The following is a 22694-nucleotide window of genomic DNA, read 5'->3' as shown; positions in this document are numbered from 1 at the left end:
AAATATAAAATCTGTCTTATACACTGTAAAAATAACCTTTGGTAAGTAACTGAAGTAAGAAAGAAAGTAAAGTAAAGTTGAAGTAAAGGAGCAAATTAAGTTTATAAGTTGGAGCCCTCTAAGGAATATGAAACATGAAAAAGATGTAGCTATTTTCTATCCGGGAGCCCACAGGAAGATTTGTGCCTAAGTTACATACATAAGTATAATCAGTTTCAGGCTGTGGTAAGTACAGTGCTGGAGAGAGCTATATAATCAAAGTGCTGTAAAAGCAGTCACTGTTTGCTTCATTGCAATAGATGAGTCTGATTTGGACCTTGAAGGATGCTCTAAGCAAGAAAGAAAGTAGGAAAAAGAAAAGAAAGAAAATTTTTTAAAACTGGGGGGAAGTAGAATGGCTTCTCTGGTTAATTGTAAACTTGGAAAAAGTCTAAACCAATGGTCAGTTCTACACATTGATTTCTGAGTTATTTCTCAACTGTATTTTCTTCCAGGGTCATCCTGACTTTTAGGTAACGTTCTTTTTCTCCCTGCAAACTCATTACCATTTATTTATTTGCTTGTCTTTTCCATGTCCATTTCTCCTTTAGACTATAAACTTCATGGATAGGGCCTCATTGTCTTTGGGTTCGTTAGTGTCTAATCCGGTTTCTTGCACTTTGCCTAATCCACGATGGTACATTTCCTCTGTGGCTGGTATGTGACCCTTAAAAGGAATTAACTTCAAAGAAGTTTAGTGATCATCAGATATTTTTTCCCATACAAACGTTCCTAACTGGTGATGGAATTGTTCTGTATTTTGATGGTGTCAGTGTTAAATCCTGATTGTGATAACTGTACTATAGGTTTGTAAGATGTTACCCTTAGAGGAAATTGGGCAAAAAGGTGTGTATTTTTTTACAAGAGCATATGAATCTATAATTATCTTAAAAACTTAAATAAACTTTTGATATGCAAAAGAATTTTTAAACTATTGTTTGGGGAAAAAAAGGTCTCTAACCGAGCAATAATATTTTGGAACTTCATAACACATAATTGTGTTAGGATATTTGTTTGGCTTTTAATAGAGATCAGATACCAGTAGCTTAAAAAGGATAGAAGATTTAATATTTCTCTCACGTAAAAGTCTAAGCTAGTCCAGGGATGTAGGCAGGTTTGCTTCCTGAGGTCATCCAGGGACCAGAGTTCCTTCTGTCTTGTTTTGCCATTCCCTTGGTGGTATCCTCATGCACAAAGTCAAATCTGTCAGCCCACCACTCTACCTGGGTTCTAGCCCAAGGGAACGGTGAGGATTTGAAGAGAAAATAATTTCCTTTTAAGGATACAATCTAAAACTCGCATGGGCTGCTCCCAGTCACATCCCGTTGGCTGGAATTTAGTCATATGGCCATACTTTCCTGGAAGAAAGATTGGGAAATGTAGTTCTGCCCAGCTAAATCTCAGGGCATTTTATTAATAAAAGGAAAGAGAGCATGGTATTGGGATCAGATAGTTACTCTGCCCCAATGTTTGCCCTGGGATGCATGTTCAGTAACTTTATTGGTGAAACTGTCTTCCCTTATTTCACTATACTTATGTAGGAAAAGTATAGATGTTTGAAGAGTTAGGTATATTTATTGGATCATTATGGCAATTAAAATTGGTATGAATATTTGCTTTTCCCCTTTTTCTAACCTCCTCAAAGACAAAGTATAATTTTTTTCTTCTTTGTATTTTTTATACCTGGCATAGAGCCTAACCCTAATTAGGCACTCACTACCTATTTATTGACTGATTACCCTTTTATCTGGGTTGATTGAAATGTCTCTAGCAGAATTTTCATAGGTATTTGTAATAGCTGACCTGCTTTCTCCTTAATTTCTTCATGGTCTCTGTTTTGTTACAGTATTACAGCCTCAGAATATATGAATATGACCCTTTTAGCAGATTTTTGTAACTATGGATGACAGTATAGTATGTTATCACGTATTTTTTTGTATAGTTTTGCTTGAATAATTAGTGTTCTGTAATGTATTTTTTAGATATAAAAAATCAGTTATAGTGGCAAGTGGCATGTTTAGTAATATAAAAAAACAGTAATTTACCTTAATTTCGTTGTCTTAATAGTTTACTTTTGAGTTCAAAATTTCTTAAAATGAGAGTTCTTTTTTCTTTGGTTATTATTTTATTGATGTTTCAGTTTGTCATACTTTATAGTTTTCTCACATTTTTATTGTTAAGGATAAATAATCTTGAGTCACTACTTTTAAAAGGTGGAATCATCAGCATTAGATTTTTTTCTTTTAGTTAATTTCAGTACTTTTCTAGTTTTAGTTAGATGAATTTTATTTTAAGCATTTATCCGGAGGACCTGAGGGATACAATTAAAAAACTTTGGAGACCATCCTTATTTTGGTTTTTAGAACAGAAGGAAATACACTGTAACTTTCCCTTATTTTTTTGGTGGAGAGGAGCTTTTTTTTGCCAACAGGAAAATGCAGTTCCACTAAGATTCTTGGGTCATAGATCAGAGGCTTGGATCAGCAAAAAGAAACAAACTTTTGGAAGAATTCTGGTCCAGTATTATGGCCAGTTTAAACTACAATGTAGGAAGTGGCAGGCTGCCTCATTTCTCCCTGTGAGGAAAGGCCACATAGCAGTAATATTTATCAGAGAAAGGAAGGAAGGCTGTCTGTCCGGTGGGGGTGGAGTGGGATAGCTTCTCAATAAAATGTTCATTTGTTGACATTATAAGCAGCTTTGCAGCCCTCTTGAAAAAACTTGAAGCGGGGTCGGGGGGAAGGATACTTCAAGTGCTGTTAAAAGCGAGTCAGAATTTTGTTTGTGAAATTTGTCCAGTGCTAGTCAACTCTTATTTTTCCTAGTAATGAAGACGCACAGCTGTGAAGAGAATCCCCCGCAAAAATAAAACACTTGTATTTTACCTTGGAAAGCATTTTGTGATTTTTTTTGCAGATTGAACTTTCTAATTGTGTTTTTCTTTGCTTGCAATCCTCGAACACACAGTGGTGGATATAGGGGTAGGCAGTCATGGAGCATACTCTGAGTGGAAGGAAGTGACTGGAAATTTTTTAAAATGTTAAGATAAACAACAAATCAGTCCCAAAGCAAGTAATACTTGGCTGCTGGTTGTACTTTCTTATATAATTTTGATTTTCTTTTTAAATGCCTCAAGTTTCCCAGCTATATCATGAACATTGTTTTGAATAAATTTAAATTTGTGATATGTAGTGATCACTTATTTTTTTGTTTTGTTTTTAACTGAAGTACAGTTGATTTATATATAATGTGTTAATTACTGCTGTACAGCAAAGTGATTCAGTTATACATATATATTCATTCTTTTTTTAATATTCTTTTCCATTATGGTTTATCATGGGACATTGAATATAGTTCTCTGTGCTACACAGTAGGACCTTGTTGTCTGTCCATTCCATATATAACAGCTTACACCTACTAGCCCCAACCTCCCACTCCATTCCTCCCCCTCCCACCTCCCCGTTGGCAACCACCAGTCTCTTGTCTATGTCCGTGATTCTGTCTCTGTTTTATAGATAGGTTCATTTGTGTCATATTTTAGATTCCACATATAAGTGATAGTCTTTCTCTTTCTGACTTTCTTCACTTAGTATGATAATCTCTAGTTGCATCCACGTTGCTGCAAATGGCATTATTTTGTTCTTTTTTATGGCTGAGTAGTATTCCATTGTATCTATGTACCACATCTTCTTTATCCATTCATCTGTGCTTGGACATTTAGGTTGTTTCCATGGCTTGGCTATTGTAAATACTGCCACTGTGAACTTTGGGGTGCATGTATCCTTTCGAATTATGGTTTTCTCTGGGCATATGCCCAGGAGTGGGATTTCTGGATCATATGATAATTCTATTTTTAGTTTTCTGATGAACCTCCTTACATATAAGTCTTTCACCTCCTTGGCCAGGTTTATTCCTAAGTTGTTTTTTAATGTGATGAAATGCATTTTTTAATCCAGTTTCTGTATCAAGGAGATTTTTCTGGCCTTGTCAAATGAGTGTGTAGCTATGATTCTTGTTCTTTACTTTGGCACTGCATATATAGTATGAGAATTATCTGTACTTTGAGGGTTTGGTAGACTTATTTGTAAAAAAAAAAAAAAAAAATCTGGACTTGGATGGTTTTTAAGGATTGGCTCTTTGACTCTGGTTTACACTCTTATAAGGTTATTTGTCCATTCAGGCTTTCATCTTCTTTGGCCAATTTTGGTATTTTGTTTTCTCCTAGATATTTTAATATTTTGCTTAGGTTTTCAAATATATTGGTATAAAGTTGTACGTGAAATTTTTTTATAATTATGTGTGTGTTTTGATATGTAAAGAAAAATTGAGAAAGATACATAAGAAACTTAATATTATCTTGGTTATCTATGGGAAGTGGAAGTGGAATTATGGGAATAGGGAATGATAGTCTTTTAAAATTTTATGTCCTTGGGCAATATGAGAATTTCCAAATTATGGACTTGTTTTACTTTCATAATCGAAATAGCGAGTGTTATTTCAAACTTTAAAATGTGAGAAAGTATAGAATATTGTACAGAAATAGATTCATCTTACTAGTCCCAGCACATTTCTTTTTTGTAGTTTTCCACCAGAGCTGAGTTGTATTTTTATTTTTTTTTATTTATTTATTTTAACATCTTTATTGGAGTATAATTGCTTTATAATGGTGTGTTAGTTTCTGCTTTATAACAAAGTGAATCGGCTGTACGTATACATATGTTCCCATATCTCTCCCCTCTTGGCGTCTCCCTCCCTCCCACCCTCCCTATCCCACCCCTCTAGGTGGGCACAAAGCACCGAGCTGATCTCCACCCTCCCTATCCCACCCCTCTAGGTGGACACAAAGCACCGAGCTGATCTCCCTGTGCTATGCGGCTGCTTCGCACCAGCTATCTGTTTTACGTTTGGTAGTGTACATATGTCCATGCCACTCTCTCACTTCGTCCCAGCTTTCCCTTCCCCCTCCCTGTGTCCTCAAGTCCATTCTCTACGTCTGTGTCTTTATTCCTGTCCTGCCCCTAGTCCCAGCACATTTTAATTGTGTGTTTTCTTCTCAAGCTGGACTCTGGACTGTTTTCACACTGGGCGGTGTGGGCAGCAAAGCGGCCACTGCTGCAGAAGTTTCTTCCCCTCTGGCCAACCAGAGTCTCCTGCTTCTGCTGGTACTGGCCAACCTGACAGATGCTGCAGATGCGCCAAACCCCTACAGACAGGCCATCGTGTCCTTTAAGAATACACAAGGTTTGTGGTATTTTTTTCCTCTGAATCGTCTTTCTAATGAGGAAAGAGGGTATTGTTTACCCCATATTGTGTACTTTCACTTGTGGAGATGACTGTCAAGTTGTATGTTTTCATGTTGGTTAAAGATGAGAAAAACTAAATTTTCTGTGTATATTCTCAGGAAGGTCAAGTAAATGTTAGATGAGGGCTGAGGTTCTTTATATCCATTTATATTTACATTTCTTTCAGAGATAACCAAGCCAGCGTGTGCTTAATTTATATCCGCCTGTCCTACCTGTTAGGGATAGGAATTAACCTGGAAAACTCCGAATGATACATTATTTGAAATTTTTAATTTAAAATCTATATTCCATTTAGGGTTTTTTATAACTAAAAATAGGAACAGAACTCAGCAGACCTTTTCTGCAAAGGGGCAGATGGCTTTTGTGGTCTCTGTCACCACCTCTTACCTGCCATTGTAACATAAAAGCAGCATAGGCAATACATAAGCAAATGAGCATGACTGGGTTCCAGTAAAACTTTATTTCCAAAACAGGTGGTGGAGTGCCTGTGGGCTGTAATTTGCCAAAACCCTGAAGTACAGTGCGCGCAGATAGTTCCATGTTGAAGCAGTAATCACTTATCAAAAGGTTATACTCTAAAAGCGAGATTAATATGGTAGCTAGATTTTCAAAATACATCCAACACTGATATAATTAAGATGGGTAAGAAGTGCAGTTATTGGCTAGGAAGATTTTTAACACTCTGGTGCTCTTTGCTTTCTTCCTTTCCAGAGCTGTTCTAGTATACGTTTCTTATAGACAGTGTTTGTTGAGCCTTTGCCAATTCTGGTATTATTATTTGCAGGGGAATATGAGTCTCTAACAATTAGATAGATAAGAAATGAAAACTCATGTATCTAATAGTATTTTCCATTCTCATTGCCGTACTCTTCTCGGTGACGGTGTGACTTTAGGGTTAACAAAGGAAGTTTTGGAGTCAAGCTGACCTGAGTTCATGTCACACTCCTGTCACTTCAAAGCTCTGAGGCCTTTCACAGTTTGCTTAATCTCCATAAGCCTCAATGGCCTTTTCTGTAAAATGAAGATAGTATCACCTAATAGGATTTGTGTAAGTACCAAACAAGGAAAGGATTTGAAATGATTAGCTCAGATTTTGCAACATAGCAGGTGTTCGATATATGTATCTGCTATTACTACTTTTGCTGCTCTGGCCAAATGATACTGTTTAGGGTTGAACCTTCTTGGGAGAGTCATCTTTTGGGAGACTGTGGTACAGAACAGTGTGATTCAGAACATTGGCTTTAGGGTGAGACTGACCTGGATTCATATCCCAGATTATATTCTTTATATACTAGTTTCCTTATTTGTGAAGCAGGGATTATAATCTCTACCTCATAAGTTCTTAGAAGAATTAAATGAGCATTTATCATAGGACGGACTCACTAAATTATTGCTGCTGTTGTAAGAAACAGTATAATGTGGTGAAAACAACAGGAGCTGATCTGTGTTTACTCAGGGATAATCTTGGAAAAGTTGCTTAATCTCTCTAAGCCTCTATTTCATCCTTTGTAAAACTGGTCAGAGTAATGACATGATTGTCATATGGGTTAAATAAAGGATAATACACATAAAGCTGTCAGTATAATGGCTGGTTCATAGCACTTACAAGCTAGTAACGTATAGACACACAACATATGTATTCCATTTGTAGTCAGGTATAATACAGGTTGATGAACCTGTGTTATTCTGCTTCCATAGTAAAGAGTTGTAGTGTTCCCAGCATCTTCCTCCACCAAGTCTTCTGTAAATCCTGTAATATTTGCGTACTCACAATATATCCAACACTTCCTTTTGCCATCCTTTGCAAAAATATAGGTCAGTCTTACAAAACAGTTATTTTTGTAAGTGTCAAAAATACAGTGCTAGGATTGAAAAAATAACCTATGTTCTGAATGTGGAAGGAAAAGTGAGGGCACTTTGTAGTAAAGTTGAAGACATTTTTTAGATGCGTTCTTCTCACAAATGTAAAGGTTAAAAAGGAAAATCTGAGAGTCATAGGACTGTGCTATCATAAAGATTTTGTTGGCACACGTTTCTTTTCCATAAGAGCACAGCTTCTGGCAATGTTAAGGCAGTGGTTTTTTAAAATTTTGTTTTGTTTTGTTTTGCTAGTGGTTCTGGGTCTTTAAAAAAACAATTCTTTATGCGTACTTGTCAAAACACATTAAAATATCAGCTCTTTGTGCTGTTATGTTCCAGTGTTTTATCTGATGAGACTATAATTTTCTCTAAGTCAGTTGACCTAGCTTTACTTCCTTTTAAACTTCCTAACCTTGCTTGCTTCAGTTTTTAAACAAATCCAGTAAACTGTAGGAAAGGGGCTATGTCAGTTTTGGAATATCAAGAATTTTCCCTATGTGGGTTGTAATTTATGCTTTTCATCATTCCAGTAACTCTACTTAAAAAAAAAAGTTTCTTCGTAGTTGTAGTCAATTAGTTTTAAGTTTTCCTTTAAACAAAAATGTTTTATGTTTTCCAAGAGTTGTCTTAGGTTTGGTATGTTCTATGATAGAAGCTAATGTTGAACATACTGATTTTGATATCATTTTAAAATTATCTAAATTATATGTTATCCTAGCTATTTTCTTCATAAATGGATTGATGACATTGATGGATACTTCAGCCCTGATAATTCATTTGAAAAAAATTAACTTAGCTTCAAGGCAGTTTTTTTTTCTTTTTAACTCTTACCTTACAATAGAATTTTCTGTTTGTCTCTAGATATTTTTATTTAGGACTGATGGCCATTTAGTTTCGGTAACAAAGCATTTCAATGTTGTGGTTAAATTGTATGTATTAAAGAGTTTTTTTTTTTTGGCCTACCCCCATAACTGTATTTATTTAAGCTCATATTTTTATTGACAATTTAATTCAGCTATGTTAATGCAAAAATAGTAGTGGAGTCAAACTGCGTGACTTAGTTTAGTTTTTTTTTATACTCGGCTTTAAAAAAAAAGTCACTCTGTTACATGATATTTGCTCATATATTTATAATCATTGGAAAGCTGTGGTTTAGATAGTACAGAGAAATAAATTGTCCGAGTTTATAGGTTGTGTTGGGTTTTTGTGTTGTGTGTGTGTGTGGTTGTTTTTTTGTTTTTGTTTTTGTTTCTTTTGCTTTTGGTGAGGACATTTCAGTTCTACTCTCTTAGCAAATTGCAAATATACAGTACTGTGTTATCAACTGTAGTCATGTTTTAGTTAGTGTAGTTGTTTTTTAGGTAAAATTTAGAATACAAATTGAAATTTTGAGCCTGAAATGTAGCAACTTATACAAAATTAATGGGAACTGAATTGTATACATTAACAATACTTTTATTATTATTTAATATCAGGCACAGTCTAGAAAATAGATGTAATATTGTAAAAATTTTGTGTTTTCCATATTCCAGATAGCAGTCCTTTCCCCTCGTCAATTCCACATGCTTTCCAGATTAACTTTAACAGTTTGTATATGGCCCTATGTGAACAGCAGACGTCTGATCAAGCAACTCTCCTTTTGTATACATTGCTCCATCAGAATAGTAATATTAGAACATACATGTTGGCTCGCACAGATATGGAAAATCTTGTAAGTATCATATTAAACATGGTTTTATGTTTTATAATATTTTGAAGAGTAATTTCTTTTCCCAAGAGGATATGTATATTTGCCTGGTTGCAAAGGTGATAGTCAAGAGGTTGATAGGGAGATGCCACCAGGCAAAGGCAGAGGTATGAGTTTTACAGTGTAGGAGACAGTGCACGTAGAGATGGCGTCACAGTGCAGAGCAGGAGAGCACACAGCCCAGCAAACTTCTCTGTCCTTTAGGTCCTTAACAGCCACCCACTGCCCATGATTCAGCCTGGATGAAGTCCTCCAAGAAGCACTGGCTACCATTGTCAAGAAGATTTTTATACCCTCTTGGATCCTTTCCGCTACTAAGTGCCTGCTCACTAAGTTCAAGTAGCTGGTCACAGTTGTCGCATATTCCTGATGAGTATGGCTAAAAGGAAGGGTGATTTTTCAACTCAGTTTCCCAAGTGTCCTATCCCTTCAACAGGCTTTGACACTAAGGCTGTCTGAACTCAGTTCCTGGAGTGTTATAGTTGTTTTAAGGTACCATTGCCAGATATCATATAAATGTACATTACCCTTTACTATGTGAGTGAAATTGGTTCCAGGTTTTTGCTCATAGACAACAACTCCTATGGGCAATTATTCATTTCCATTATAACTAATGTGTAATCAAAAATGTTTCTATGAAAAGTAAGCTGCCTCACTAAAGGTGTTGATGTCATGTTTGAAATACATACTTATAGATAACATTGGACTGTTCATGCATTAATAAAATTGTGAACATCTCTGAAATAGCTGGCAGCTTGCTGGTGGCAACAGGAATGTCCCCTCTGCACCAATTTTTATGGAGTGATAGCGGGATTCACCAGGGATTTGGTGGCCACTTTTTTTCAGCATTAAACATGAAAATAATGAGTAAACGTGGAATATTAGAATTTATTTGAAGAGCATATTCTATGTCAGAGTGACACTAAGGACAAAAAAATGTGATGAAAGAACCCATCTGCGCACCAGCTATATGTGGAGAACATTGGCTTAAATAGCAAAATTGGGTGTGACAGTGTACTGCTCATGTGAGTAAAAGCTTGTAAAGAAAAGGCTTGCTTACTAATGGGTGAGTGAATATAAGCAGAGACGATTCTGAGCATGATGTAGCCTAAGGAAAATGATGGGAATAAGCAGAAAGCCCATGACGTCATCGGCTCTAGAAAGTTCCATGGTAAGGATGTTGGTACAAAAGATCATGCAGGGGAACAGTTGTCTGTATATGATGACTTAACACCAGTGAAAAGTTAAAAGGTTTTGTTTGGGGATTTTTTGGGGGGCTGGGGTAGGGTGAGGTGGGGCTTGTATATTTGTTTTTGTTTGTTTTTAATGTCTTGCATAGATTACTTTTTTTTTTTTTTTTTTTTTTTTTTGTGGTACGCGGGCCTCTCACGGTTGCGGCCTCTCCCGCTGCGGAGCACAGGCTCCGGGCGCGCAGGCTCAGCGGCCATGGCTCACGGGCCCAGCCGCTCCGCGGCATGTGGGATCCTCCTGTACCGGGGCACGAACCCGTGTCCGCCGCATCAGCAGGTGGACTCCCAACCACTGCGCCACCAGGGAAGCCCGCATAGATTACTTTTATAATGTTTTAATTGATGTCCTTCCCTTTTCTTTTTCCTCTATAATTTGTTGAGTCTGTGATTAGAAAATAAGTTACTGGTAGGAAATTCACTATGCTGATCTGATTTTGATGTTAACAATTCTTTTATCCTGCAATGTTTGCTGTTAAGAAGGTAATGCTTGATATACTGCAGTGTTTCTAAGAATACCTTATTGTGTAAGTTCCTGCTAGGCTGGAGGCCGAGTCGCTTCTATTGAGTGTCAGGTGTTGACCATGAGCCTAAATGGTCTCTGTAAACCCAGCCTTTACGTGGCGGCAGACCTTTGCAGAAGAGGATGCTTTTCTCTGCTGGTACTTTAGTTATACAAACGGAAAGTACTTTCAGTCACAGGCTGGTTTGTGAAATTAAAGCAAAGGGTACATGATAAAAGTATAGAGGTTTAAAACATTGGTTTTATAATAAAGTAATGGTAAATTAAAATTTTTATTCACTAGGTTTTACCAATTCTCGAGATTCTGTATCATGTGGAAGAAAGAAATTCACACCATGTCTATATGGCCCTTATAGTATTGTTGATCCTTACAGAAGATGATGGCTTCAATAGATCCATTCACGAAGTAGTAAGTTACCTTCACTTTAATCAGAGTTACAGAACAGACCCGTCACTCCATAAAATTTACTACCGTTAGTACCCTACTTCCTTCTTTTCCTCCTGGTAGATATTTCTGCAAGTGCCTGACTTAGAAACGGTGTTTCAGATTTATGAAGTGATGCTTTTTTTTTTTTTGAATGACTATTAGCTACTATTAAAAACTCTCTCAAAATAGTTTCTTTAGTAATTGATAGAAATGTTTTTGCTGCAGTGAGATCATTTTTCCTCTCCGTTTCTACTTTTTAGTTGTGGCAGAAATTATCAAACAGGTTTGCTCCTTTTATATAGAATGAGTGAAAGAATAGGGAAGAAGAAGAGGACTGAAAATTGTTTTGTAAAACAATGTAAAATAGTGTAGTATAATTTAACTCTTTAAATTTTAGTCCTGTTTGTGAGTTCCATTCCCAAACTGATTTTATCTTCCTCTTTGGTATTTTCTTTGTGTCAAAGTAGTACATGTACATAGTTTTAAAACTTACACAGAAGTACTAGGTTTTAATGCAAACTAGCAGACCCCATGTCTACCTCATACCTGATTACCACTCTCCAAAGACAAATGCTGTCAGCTCTGTCCATGTTTCTAAATAACATGCTTATATTGTTATTTCTTGATTTTTCAGATTTAGAGATTAACTGCTCTCCCTCCTGCACATCTTGAGTGTTCCCTCTGGGTTCCTAGACCCCTTTCCAGCACAGAGACTTTTTCCTTCTTCCATCTTATTGTCATTTTTGGTTAACTCAGCTTTTACATTATTACGATTTTGTTAACTATTATTCTACCCTCAGGTGGAGTGTATGATAATTGTATTTCCTTTCTTGTACATGTTTTAATCTTTCTGTAGCACGTCATTGCCCTGTTTTACATTCATATACCAATCACTAATGCAACTCCCAACTTTAGCAGAACTGAGAACCCCCTCTAAAGCTATTAAAACATATTGCATATTTTCTCCGTTTCATTTTCGTCTTTGGCTCCTGTCTTAGTCCTCATTGGAGGCTTTCCTCAAATGTGTGGTGATTCTTGCTTATCTGTTTCTATTGAGGAGCATGCACTAACACGTTGATTGCAAGTTCTGTGTGCGGGCAGGACTTTTTCAACGTAATGTGCTCCACACATTCTATTTCTCTGGGTGTCCTACTCGCTGTAGGCCTTTTCTTTTGGGGTAATTGATCAATTTCTGAGAAGGGATTCTTCCAGTCTAGTGTGGGGGTCGACTGGGAGAATGGGGCTATAGGGGTCTCACTCTTCTTCGGGTACAGACACCTTCTTCTTCAGTAGAGCTTTCATGTCGTCTTTACTCTTCTCTGCTGTTCCTGTTGAAACTATTTTTGCCTCTTACGTAGTGCGACCATCATTTCAACTAAGGTTTAAGGGATCTTGACACTGTAGAAAGAGGATAAAACATACACATTTTTTGATTCTTTTTTTTACTAAAGTACCACGAGAGAAAATATTTGCACTGACTTAGTTTCTTTTTAAACTAGCATTTATCTTTCTTTTGATAAGTTGAAAAACCAGTATGATTTTTAAAAACATTTTAAAGTTGAAGTATAAAACCGAAAGTACACAAATTTTAAAGGTACAACTTATGAGTTTCTATGTATGTGTATTATTACCACCCAGATCAAGTTATTGAACATTTCTAGCATAGTAGAAGACTCCCTTTTGCCCTCTTCTGGTCAATATCCCACACCAAACTACATTTTGAATTCCCTCCCTATAGATTAGTTTTTGCTTCTCCTTGAATTATAGTTGTCCCTGGGGGAAAATGGGTAAAGGATACATGGGATATCTCTGCATTTTTCTTAAAACTACAATTATTTCAAAATAAAAAGTATAATTTAAAACATTGGGGAGAAATTTGGAAAAATACTTTTCAAAAGAAGATATATAAGCACATGCAAAGTACACGAAAAATGCTTACTATTACTGGGCATTAGAAAATGAAATTAAGGTGTTCTCTTTTATTTTGGCTTCTTTCACTGAAAATAGTGTTGGTAAAATTCACCCATGTTACTATATCATTAGTTTGTTCTTTATTATTGCTATGTACTATTCCACTGTGTGAATACGCCACAATGTATTTATTCATTCCCTTCTTAGTGGATATTTGGCTTTTCTTTCCCCACTTTGGGGCTATTTTTGCTAAAGCAGCTGTGCACATTTTTTTTTTTTTTTCTTTTTTTGCGGTACACGGGCCTCTCACTGTTGTGGCCTCTCCCGTTGCAGAGCACAGGCTCCGGAAGTGCAGGCTCAGCGGCCATGGCTCACGGGCCCAGCCGCTCCGCGGCATGTGGGATCTTCCCGGACCGGGGCACAAACCCGTGTCCCCTGCATCGGCAGGCGGACTCTCAACCACTGCACCACCAGGGAATCCCACCACATTTTTGAACATGTATTTTGGTGGACATATACATTCATCCTTTTGGGCATATACCTAGGAGTAGAATTGCTGGGTCATAAGACAGGTGTGTGTTTAGTTTTAAGGGATACAGGTAAAATTGAAGGTATGTATACCCCACAAGTCAGCATTTCACTCCAAGGTTACGTAGGAAGACTCTTGCACATTTGCAGAGAGGACATGCTTATTAGTGGTCATCTACAGCACTGTTTATAATATTGAAAATGTGTGGAACATGCAAAGTAAAACAGTCAGGGTACTGGCTATATCAGAGCAAGAAAGGGGAATGAAAATAGGGAAGGGTGCACAGTGGGGCTTCCCCTAGGTCTGTAATATTCTTTTCACTTCAACAGCAGCAAAAACAAAAGTGAAAGAAGTAACCACACAAAACTTTGAACCATATCTGACCAAAATATTAAGATTTGACATAATTTAACAGTGGATATACTTTTTATTATATTATTTTCTATACTTTTTGTATCTTTATTATGTTTGGTAATTAAAACAATTTTAAGTTAGCACAGGATTTTGCATTAAAATTAAATTTTACTGACTGCCAAAACAGGGATGGTAAGATAGGGAAGGCGTTAGATTCAGTTAACATTCAAGTCCATTCCATAAGGATTTCAGGATATTCTAGATGACATTCAGGTGTTTAAACAAATTGTTCTTTTTCTCTAGAGTCTAACTTTCTTATTGATCTGTTTACTTTTCTCCTTTTCCTTTTTATGTGTAATAGTAAAAATGAGTAAGTCAAGTGTTTTTACAGAGTTTTCTACATGGAATCATCCACTGTGGACCTAGCTGTCTGTGAAATATATTCTGGTATCTTATTCTGGTTAGAATTATCATTTCTTAATACCCAGTGATACTGAGCATTTTTCATGTACTTTTCATGTGCTTATATATTTGCTTCTGTGAAGTATTTTCCAAGTTTTTCCCCATTGTTTTAAATTATACTTCTTATTTTGAAATAATTGTAGTTGTAAGAAAAATTCAGAGAGATCCCATGTACCTTTTACCTGTTTTCACTCAGTGACAGCTATAATTGCAAAACAGTAGTAGTACCACAGCCAAGACATTGACTTTGAAATAGTCACGATGCAGAGCATTTCCATCACCACGGGGATGTCCCTCATGTTGCCTTGTTTAGCCATACCTCCTTTTTTAAAAATTGGATTTTTGTCTTACTATTGACTTGTAAGGCTTCTTTATATATTCTGAATCATGTGGATTTTTTTTCCGGTCTGTAAATAAAGTGAATTATATACTGATTAATTTTTGAATATTAAATCAACCTTGCAGTCATGGGATAAACTGCTCTTGGCCATGATGTAGTATCCTTTTATATATATTTTCATATACAATTTGGTTAAGTTTTGAGCTTTGGTACTTTGTGTATTTCAGGGTATTTGTACACTTCTTCTAAGGTATTGCATTCATTGTCATTGGTTGTTCATAATACATTCTTATTACCTTTTTTTAAACTTACTACCTTTTAATATCTGTAATGGCCATAGAGATGTTACCTCTCTCAATCTTGGTATTGGAATGTGTGTCTTTTCTCTCTTATTCTTCATCTATCTGTCTAGAGGTTTTTCTTCTCTTCTCTTCTCTTCTCTTCTCTTCTCCTTTCTTTTTTCCCTCTCCTCTCCCTCCCTCCCTTTCTCCCTTTCTTCCTTCCCTCCGTTAAAATCTTTTCAGAGGACCAACTTTTGATTCCATTGAATTTTCTCAATTTTTAAAAATGTCATTAATGTCTGCTCTTTATTTCCTTTCTTCTGCTTGCTTAAGCTTTACTTGTTCTTTATTTTTTTCAATTCTTTAGCTAGAAGCTTAGATCTTTGATTTTATATCTTTCTGCTTTTCTATTACAAGCAAAATATATGAAAGCTAGTAAGATTGATAAATCCCTAGAAAGATGATCAAGAAAAAAAGCTACAAACATTTATTATTGAGAGTGCGAGTGCGTAAGAGGAGATCAGGAAAGGTTCCACAGATGTTTAAAAATCCTCAGAGGATACTATCGATACAAGTAATTTTATACCATAAAATTTAAATGTTACATGAAATGGACACATCCCCTCCCCCTCTAGAAAAAACTTAAGCAAAGCTCACAAAAGGAACAGAAAATCAAAATAATTGTTTATATTAAAGAAATTGACTTTGTAATGTAAAATCATCCTAAATAGAAAATTGTAGGCACAGATGATTTTTTACCTATGAATTCTTCTGAAAATTGCAGGAGGAAAGAACACCAGTCTTATAGAAGCTCATCTAGATGGTAGAAAAAAGAGAAATGTTTCCAACTCATTTTAGGAGGCCAACATAATCTTGATACCAAATTTAACAAAATTTGAATAAGGAAAATTGCAGGCATGTCTCATTTATGCAAATAGATGGGAAAGTAGAAACAAAATATAAACAAACTGAACCAGCAATATGTGAAATGATAACATGTCATAATCAAGGTGGATTTATTCCGGAATGAAAGGTTGGCTTAACATTTGGAAAACAATGAATGTAATTCATCATTTTAACAATAAAGGAGAACTGTCAAATGATAAATCTAAATAGATACCAAGAAAGTATTGTGTAAAATTCAGTCTCTTTATTCTTTAAAAACAAATAAGCAAACAAACAAAAAACAAAACTTAATGAATCAGGAGGAAAATTTCTTAATCTGATGAAGGGTATCTACCAGAAAAAGAAATAAACGACTGTGTTAAGCATCATATCTAATGATAAAATGTTAAAAGTCTTCATTCTGAGATCATGAACAAGTCAAGGATATCTGCTAACAATACTCTATTGAACATGTGATTGGAGGTCTATTCAGTGTATGATGGAAAGAAAAAACTAAATTACGTAATACTAGAAAGGAAATAAAACTTTTTTCAGATGATATGATTGTATAGATAGAAAATTCAAAGAAATCTATATATAAAATGTTAGAGTTAGTAAGTGAGTTTAGTAAGATTGGTGGGTGTAAGATCAATCTTAAAAAAATTGTATTTCTCATACCAGCAATAAGTAGAATATGGATTTTTTTAAAGATACCTTTTACAATAGCATCATAAAATATCAAATACCTTAGAATAAATGTGGTGAAAGATGTGTAAGATCTCTACTTAGAAAATTCTAAAACATTGAGAAAGATTAAAGAAAACTGAAATAAATGTAGACTTTTATGTTAATACATTAGAAATATTACTATTGCAAGGATATCTTTACCCCATATTGATTTCTTTTGAATGTGGGAGTGTAAACGTATGTGTAAATCCTACAATTTACTACTTAGAAGTGAAAAGGGCCAAGAATAGCTGAGATGCCCTTGTAGAAGAGGAACAAAGTAGGAGGACTTGATCTACTGGATATGAGAACTCTATATGTGAACACAGCTTGTTTCAAAAGTTGCCACAGAGAAAGGTCTTTTCATTAAATGGTAAGTTATCCATATGGAGAAAAAATGAACTTGATCCCCTACTCACTCCATACACAAAAACCAATTTCTGATGAATTCTAGATGTTAATATAAGGAACAAAACAGTAAAGCTTCTGGAAGATAATGGAGGAGAATATCTTCATGGCCTGGGGACAAGATTCTCAAGCAAGCCTCAGCAAGCAGTAGCAATAAAAGAAAAGATTAATAAACCAAACTAGATTAAAATTTAAAATTTATTTATTTATCAAAAAATACTAGTAGAGAATGAAAAATCAAGCCAGATAGTGGAAGAAGATATTGCTATATATATATTACTCACAAATGGCTTATATTTTACATATATAATGAACGCCTACAAACCAGTAAGAAAAAGACACAGTAATAAAATGAACAACAGGCTTGAAGAAGCACTTCAAAAAGGACAGTATCTAAATGGTCAATAAACATATTAAAAAGTGTTTTAAAAACTTCATTTGTAATTAGGGAATTGCAAATTAATGCCACAATGAGGTACCAGTATACACCTACCAGAATGACTAAAATTAAAAAGGATGATGATAACCTAATATTGGGTAGGATGAGGAGCTGCTGGTGGGGTTTTAAATTGTTACAACTCCTTTGGTGAACTCATTGTCATCTTCTACCTAATTTGAACATATATATCCAAGCACCCAGCAATTCTACTAGGTATATATGCAAAGAAATTCATGTACGTATGTACCAAGAGACATGCAGAAGATTATATGTTACAGCAAAGTGTCATGATTATGCTAATGAGTCTTAAGATACTAGTTTCATTAAGAAATATATAAAAATCCCATAGCGCATAAAGCTTTTGAGCTTGCAAGGGTACCATGCAAGTGTAATTGCTGATCATATGTAATCAAAGTAGAATAACTATCCTTCAGACCAGGTTGAACATGAAAAATAAAGTAAAATAATAAACAAACTGAGAAATTTGAAATTTCTTATATACTAATACAGTCGAAAGTATCTTTCATGTTGAATATATGTGTTCAACTTGTTCTAAATTGGTAAATTTTCATATTAAACCCAAATACTGTAATGTGCAAAATTACTACCTGCTTCACTTTCTATTTCTAGTAAGAAAAAAAAAATCACTTCTTGCATATCACTGTTATTCTACTGATCTACTACATTGCTGTGGTATTCATATCAAATTTTCAATTGACAGATAATGAATTATTGTAATTCATTCTTACCTGTCATCATTACCATCAGCAACAATAGTCTATTGAAGGAGTTCAGCAAAGTATGGCCAGCAGGCCAGCTGCTTGTTTTTTATAAATAAAACTTTATTGTAGAACAGCCACAACTATTTGTTAATGTACTCTCCACAGCTGCTCTCAAGTGACAACAGTAGAGTCGAGTCAAGGGTGACAGAGACTATATGGCCTGCAAGCCTAAAATATTTAGTACATTTAGTCTTTTATGAAAGAAACTGCCAACTCTAAAGAGGATAGAAAAGACAAGTGCAAAAAGTAACTGTTATCATTAATCTGACAGAGGAGGAGGAAGGAATTTAGAAATTTAAAGGAAGCTTCCCCATATGCAGCCAAAGCTGAGGGCCAGATCTCTGAGGAAGAGGACCTGGTTGTCCCAGGAATATGCAGTTTGCCAGTAGTGAAGAAACTTGTCAGAGGATGTGGGCCAAAGTGGAACTGTGAAGGTCACTTAGGTAAACATTACAAGGTCCCCCATGCTGATCTGTTGTTGGCTACTGCATGGAAAACACTACATTGAAGAAGGGAAGAAAGAGCTTTCCTCTTGCTCTGACGTAGAGGTGTCCTTCCAAATGTCCTCTATTGATAAAACTTAACATCAAGACAGCCAACAAAGGAGAAATGTCTACAGTGTTCAGCTTTGGTATCACAAAGCAGGGCAAAGAAGAGTGGATTTCGAATTGAGAAGCAATACTGACACAAATGTGGTCACAAAGCTTATAAATCTAATATTGTAAAATGGAATAAAGCAAGATAGGAAAAAGTATGTCTGCCAATACCAAGTATTGCAGGAATGCACAGATGGTTTCATATTAGAAAATATCTTAATGTAATTTATTAATTTAAGAGTAAAAAAAACCATATAATCCCCTCAACGGATGCAGGAGAAGCATTTGATAAAAGGCAGTACTTATTTATGATTTTAAAAAACCTTAAAAAATAAGGGTAGAAAAGAAATTCCTTGTCTCAACAGAAGATATCTACCAAAACCTATAGTTAAGTATTATATTTGATTGGGGAATCTTAAAAGTCTTCCCTTGAAAGTCAGAACAAAGTGTGTATGCCCTTTATTAATTACCACTTCTCCTCAATGTTGTACCAGAATTCTAAGCAGGTCATTAAGACTAGAACAAGCTCTAAATGATTTTAAAATTAAAAAGAAAGGAAATCTAAATGTCAGTATTTGCAGATGTTATGACTGACTACATAGAAAATTCAAGACTCTAATATTAGAACTGTTAGGAAAGTTGAACAAATTTTCTGGGTCAGAAATCAGTATACAAAATAAATACTATATCTGCATACTAGTAACAAAGGACTTCAAAATGTGATATAGGGATACTACTTACAATGGCAGTAAAACTACAGTGAAATCCAGGAATTAATCTAAAAGAAGTACAATATTTTAACGGCATAAATTACCTAAATGAAAGATATATTTATATAGCTTAATAAATGGAGAAAGATACCATGTTCACAGATGCGAAGACTCAGTGTCATAAAGTTGTTAATTTTGCCTCCAAATTAATTGCTATGTTCATCTGATCAGAATCTCAGCAGTTTTTTGTGAGACTTGAGAAGCTGATCCCAGAAATCGAAGGGAAAAGCCAAAAGCCTAGAAAGTTTTTGAAGCAATTCATTGCGGCGTTACTCACCCTACCAGACAGACTATTATAAAACCTTAGTACTTAAGATTGTGTTTTATTAACAAGGGAATAGAAAACAAATAAATGGAAAAGAACTTAGACAGTCCAGAAACTACACACTCAAATTTGGAAACATGAAGTGTGACAGAAGTAATAAATAAATTGTGCTGAGATTGAGAACATGGCTCATCCAAATGGAAAAAGTAAAATTAGATTATCTTGCCCCGCATACAAAGAAGAATTCCACTTGGGTTAATAAGACCTAGATGTGAAAAGCTGCATTTTTAAATCGTCAAAGAGAAATTAAAGGGTAATATTACGATGAACTTGAGAAAGGAATTTCTTAAGCATAAAATGTACAAACCATGAATGAAAAGATTAATAAGTTTGACTACATTAAAATGAATGAATTTCATTAAAATGAAAATTTTCACTGTTACGGCAAGTGAAAACAAGACGCAGACAGGAAGACAGGGTTAGCATTTTTATTTATTTTTTAAATAAATTTATTTATTTTTTATTTATTTATTTTTGTCTGTGTTCGGTCTTCGTTGCTGTGCGCAGGCTTTCTCTAGTTGCAGTGAGCCGGGACTTCTCATTGCAGTGGCTTCTCTTGTTGCGGAGCACCGGCTCTAGGTGCGCAGACTTCAGTAGTTGTGGCACACGGGCTCTAGAGCACAGGCTCAGTAGTCGTGGCACACAGGCTTAGCTGCTCCGCGGCATGTGGGATCTTCCCGGACCAGGGCTCGAACCCATGTCCAGTGCATTAGCAGGCGGATTGTTAACCACTGCGCCACCAGGAAGCACCAGCATTTTTAATTTATAAAGAATCCTTACAATCAGTCACAAAAACAAAGTATTGCTAGAATAATGGACAAAGTAAGAGAAAAACAGAATAAAAAGAATAAAAACCTGAATGACTGGTAAGCATTATTATTTTTTTTAAACAAGTTTTCTGTTTCATTTTGGCCATGCTGTGAGGCTTCTGGGATCCTAGTTCACTGACCAGGGATTGAACCCGGGCCCTCAACCCAGGCGACTGGCAGTGAAAGCGTGGAGTCCTAACCACTGGACTTCTGGGGAATTTCCCCAGTAAGCATTTTTAAAGGATGCTCAACCTGATGTTTCTTCGGGATTGTGCTAATTAAGATAACTGAAATATGCTGTACTCATCAGATTGGCAAAAATTATGAGATCTCATATATCAGGTGAGAATACAGAGAAAGAGGACTCTCACATACTGGTGGTGACAGTATAAACTGGTAGAACCACTTATGTGAGGAACTCGGCCTCTCACATTCCTCAAATTACCTGCAGAAGTAAATACTCTACCTCTCAGCAATTCCATTTCCTGGTTTGAGTCCTAGGAAAAACTTTTCCATAGATTCACAAGAGCACATTTGAAGCAGTGTTCATTGTAGGATTGTTTGTAGTGTTCAAAACTTGCAAACACCTGATAACATAAATGAAATACTGCAGAGGAGCTACAGTGAATGAAATAGAACTATATGTATTGACAATAATAAATTCAAAAATATTCATGGTAATGAAGTACCAAATTTAAGAGAGTGTTGTCAGAGGTTAGAGGGTCAGGGAGGAGTAGCTGGGGGGCTTTAGGTGCTTCAGAAACGAAAATATTAACATTTGCTAAAACTGGATGATGGGTACAGTGGTGTTCTCTATACCAGGCTATTCAGTTGAACTTTCTGTGTTGGTAGAAATCTTCTGTAACTGCACTGTCTGATATGGCAGCACGTGAAATCTGGCCAGTGTGACTGAGGGATTGAATTTTTAATTTTATTAAATTTGAATTTAAATCCCCACTTGTGGCTGGTGCTACTGTGTTGCTCTGTGGTTTTTAGTTAATACTGATCAAAACATACATTTTTTTTAACATCTTTACTGGAGTGTAATTGCTTTACAATAGTGTCTTAGTTTCTGCTGTATAACAAAGTGAGTCAGCTATACGTATACATATATCCCTATATCCCCTCCCTCTTGTTTCTCTCCCCCACCATCGCATCCCTATCCCACCCCTCTAGGTGGTCACAAAGCACCAAGCTGATCTCCCTGTGCTATGCGGCTGCTTCCCACTAGCTATCTATTTTACATTTGGCAGTGTATAGGTCCATGCCACTTTCTCACTTCGTCCCAGCTTCCCCTTCCCCTTCCCCGTGTCCTCAAGTCCATTCTCTATGTCTGTGTCTTTATTCCTGTCCTGCCCCTAGGTTCTTCAGAACCTTTTTTTTTTTCTTTTTCTTTTTAGATTCCATATATATGTGTTAGCATACGGTATTTGTTTTTCTCTTTCTGACTTACTCCACTCTGTATGACAGACTCTAGGTCCATCCACCTCACTACAAATAACTCAATTTTGTTTCTTTTTGTGGCTGAGTAATATTCCATTGTGTATATGTACCAGATCTTCTTTATCCATTCATCTGTCACTGGACACTTAGGTTGCCTCCAAGACCTGCCTATTGTAAATACTGCTGCAATGAACATTGTGATCCATGACTCTCTTTGAATTGTAGTTTCCTCAGGATATATGCCCAGTAGTGGGATTGCTGGGTCATGTGGTAGTTCTATTTTTAGTTTTATAAGGAACCGCCATACTGTTCTCCATAGTGGCTGTATCAGTTTACATTCCCACCAGCAGTGCAAGAGGGTTCCCTTTTCTCCACACCCTCTCCAGCATTTATTGTTTGTAGATTTTCTGATGATGCCCATTCTAACTGGTGTGAGGTGATACCTCATTGTAGTTTTGATTTGCATTTCTCTAATGATTAGTGATGTT

At 35.8% G+C, this 22694-nt stretch overlaps 1 protein-coding gene across 2 annotated transcripts in view; it reads left to right on the top strand.

Annotated features, from left to right (window-relative positions):
* DYM (dymeclin) overlaps positions 1-22694 on the top strand; it is a 382138-nt gene that overhangs the window by 134789 nt on the left and 224655 nt on the right. For both annotated transcript variants that reach the window (XM_024132334.2, XM_028480232.2), the window contains exons 9-11: positions 5098-5280; positions 8735-8913; positions 11003-11128. In XM_024132334.2, coding sequence (XP_023988102.1) covers positions 5098-5280; positions 8735-8913; positions 11003-11128 — 488 coding nt within the window. The remainder of the gene's footprint in view (positions 1-5097; positions 5281-8734; positions 8914-11002; positions 11129-22694) is intronic.

This window comes from Physeter macrocephalus, chromosome 19 (assembly GCF_002837175.3).
Source record: "Physeter macrocephalus isolate SW-GA chromosome 19, ASM283717v5, whole genome shotgun sequence".
Lineage (NCBI taxonomy): Eukaryota > Metazoa > Chordata > Mammalia > Artiodactyla > Physeteridae > Physeter > Physeter macrocephalus.
Note: the sequence above shows the minus strand (reverse complement) of the source record. Positions and strands in the feature narration are given on the sequence as shown.